The sequence below is a fragment of the Colobus angolensis genome, unplaced genomic scaffold (assembly GCF_000951035.1).
Source record: "Colobus angolensis palliatus isolate OR3802 unplaced genomic scaffold, Cang.pa_1.0 Scaffold418, whole genome shotgun sequence".
In the NCBI taxonomy this organism is placed as follows: Eukaryota; Metazoa; Chordata; class Mammalia; order Primates; family Cercopithecidae; genus Colobus; species Colobus angolensis.
In genome coordinates, this window is record NW_012117577.1 from 1,265,067 (window position 1) to 1,267,893 (window position 2,827).

At 47.9% G+C, this 2,827-nt stretch overlaps 1 protein-coding gene across 1 annotated transcript in view; it reads right to left on the reverse strand.

The window, feature by feature from the left end:
• Window positions 1–1,969: 1,969 nt before the first annotated feature.
• The window catches only part of PRDM13 (PR domain containing 13), a 7,703-nt gene continuing 6,845 nt past the window's right edge, over window positions 1,970–2,827 (reverse strand). Inside the window, exon 5 of the mRNA XM_011956452.1 lies at window positions 1,970–2,827. Within this exon, the coding sequence (XP_011811842.1) occupies window positions 1,970–2,827 (858 nt within the window).

Here is a 2,827-nt window from a genome sequence, read left to right on the forward strand (position 1 = left end):
CTCTCTCTCTCCCTCTGTTAGCTTTCTTTTACAAAGCAAAACATTTTCTGGTCAGCTGCCACTAAAAACCTATAATTCCTAGCATACATTTTCTCATAGAAGAAATCTTGCAGATCACCACCAATAGAAATCACATGCTCTCCCCTACCCATGCCCCCCTGCTGTGATGTGCCAGAACATGTTTCTGCCAGCCACCAGGCGACTAAGGCAGTGTTGCCAACAGGAAGACAAGGTAAAGACTTGCAAATCATTCAGGATTCAGAAAATAAAGTGCATTTTTAACTGAGTTAAATTATCAGCGTCACATCCAGACCCTTGGGTGACTCACCAGAATCTTCAAACTGATCTCTGAAAAAGTGCTGCGGACATGGGCCCTTCAGGTACCTGCCCTTAGCTAAGGGGTTAACTGAGCCTCCACTTTCCACAGTGAAATCCTCCCCAGAGTGTATATGGGGATGAAGATGGGTGCTTTCCAATTTTAGTCAACAAAATTATATTCTTTATGATATCTGCCCATTAGCTAGCATTTTTTAAAAAACCAATAAATATAGTCATTGCTTCTAATTTTGCTGTTCTAATTATGGGCATCCCCGTGACCTTAAAGAGTATGCTTTCTTTTCTATAAGATAGGACCAATACTGACAGCAGAAGACCACTGGAAGAAGGACATGGGAAAAAGAAACTTATGAGTAAAGCAAATAGATCAGCACTTCCAACAAAACAGACCCTCCTTTAGTATTTGTTGAATTAATAAAATATATGAATCATAAAAGACACTGAGCAAGTTTCCTTTTTTGCTTCCCAAGGAAAGTTCTGTCAAAATGGAACACAACAAGAAATAGTGATTCTACTGTTCCATACTTTGACAATATGTGGGGTTTTTCTTCTTGAAGGTCATGAACTTCTTTCAGTAAACATGAGAACATTTAGCATGATTAACAATGGTTTTAGGAAACAATTCTTTTGCCTGATGTTTGGGAGCCTGTAAAATGCACATATTGAAAATGGCATATTTCCCTCTTATAATACAACACTGTTTAACATTATTTTATGAATAGTCAAAGTATTCAAGTCTCCAATGATTTATTTTATTATGCAGTCTCCTCGCAAATTGTTTTCAGATTAAACTACTTGTTTAAAATATCTGCTGAAATCACTAAGTGAACAAACTCTCGTTTGTATCTTTATTTTTCTTAAAGATTGCACAATCTGGAACCAAAACCAAAATACTATATCCACTGTACAGCAGTCATTATAAAACAACACACACCACATTTGTATTCTACCAAATAGAATATTTTCTTTAACATTATATATTGCGTGCTCTTAGATTCATGCTTTAGATATTTTACATTTATCATTATTCTCTCATAAATAATTGCAACTTGACCAATTTGTACACCTGCTACCACTATATTCAATAGGGCAAGGCGTAGTCTTTGACATGAGAACAGATAAAATGGAAATCAGCATATGGATGTCACATCTACCCAATTGTGACTAGTGTTTTGCCTAAGAATTGAAATGCTAATGTAAAATACACACACAAAACGTCGTTTCAAAAGGCACAATTTCCTCCACAGAAAAGTACAACTTAAAAATACGTGGCAGTTAAAATGTGCGCCCTCGAGGGCGCTGTAACGTTCGCATTGACGTGATCCTGAACACCAAGAGCAGACCGCCTGGGCGGTTCAGGGTGAGCTCATTCAAGAAGTCCAGAGGCCCGGGGTACGGAGGTACTGGTCGCCCTCGAGCTGTCCAGGTGGCCGGATTTACGCCACCTCTGAACTGTTGCTCTGAGTTTCAGCACTGGATCTGGGACCTCTCACTGTTCCAAATCTGGCGCCCTCTCAAAAACAAAAACGGTTTTGCCCATTGGGTCCCTCTTCCCACCACCAGGAGTTCCTCTTCTGCGAGAATAGACCCTCGATTCATCTGTCCTCGCCCCGCCCCTTCCCGGGAAGACTTATTACAAGTCGCGCTCGCCGCCGCCCGCAGCCTCGGGGTCGCTCTGGTCGTCTGTGAAGCAGACGTCCACGTCACTGTCGTCGCTCTTGGGATCCCCAGGCTCCGGGGGATAGCCGGGCTCGGCATCCGGGCCGTCGCCCGCTTTGACGAGCAGACTCTGGCCAGGGTGGCGGGACTTGACATGTCGCTCCAGGTCCCGGCGGCGCACAAGTACCTTGCCGCAGAACTCGCAGCGGTAGGGCGTGTTGCCCTCGGCGTGCAGCCGGATGTGCTTGTTGAGATTGCTGGGGTCGCCGAAGGGCCGCAGACAGACTTTGCACTTGAGTGGCTTGTAGCCCGTGTGCGTCCGCATGTGGATCTTGAGCCCATACTTGCGCGAGTACAGCTTGCCGCAGTAAAGGCACAGGTGGCCGGTCTTGGGCTTACCTGCGCCGCTGCCTCCGCTGCCGCCGCCCCCGGTGCCTCCCGCCGCCGCGACGGCGGGTGGCAACGTCCCCGAGTCCAGGCGTCCGTGACCCTTCCCGGCAGCCATCTCGGACAGCTGCTGATTGTGCATGGCGATCTCTCGGTCGATGCTGGCCAGCGAGCCCAGCTCGGCGGGGCTTAGGGCGGCCGCTGCTGGCCCGCTGAAGTAGGAGATGGACTCCGGATACTTCAGCAGCCCGCCGAAGTGCAATTTGAGCGGGTAATAAGCGGTAGTGGCCGGTGAGCCGTAGAGCAGCTCCCCGTTGTAGACTGTAAAGGCCGGCATGACGGCAGGCAGGTGACTATATTCACTACCTGGATAGGCTTTGAGACCGCCCGTGTCGAGGGGCGGCAGCGCACAGCGCTCGAGGGGCAGCCCGGGCGCTGGGGGCAG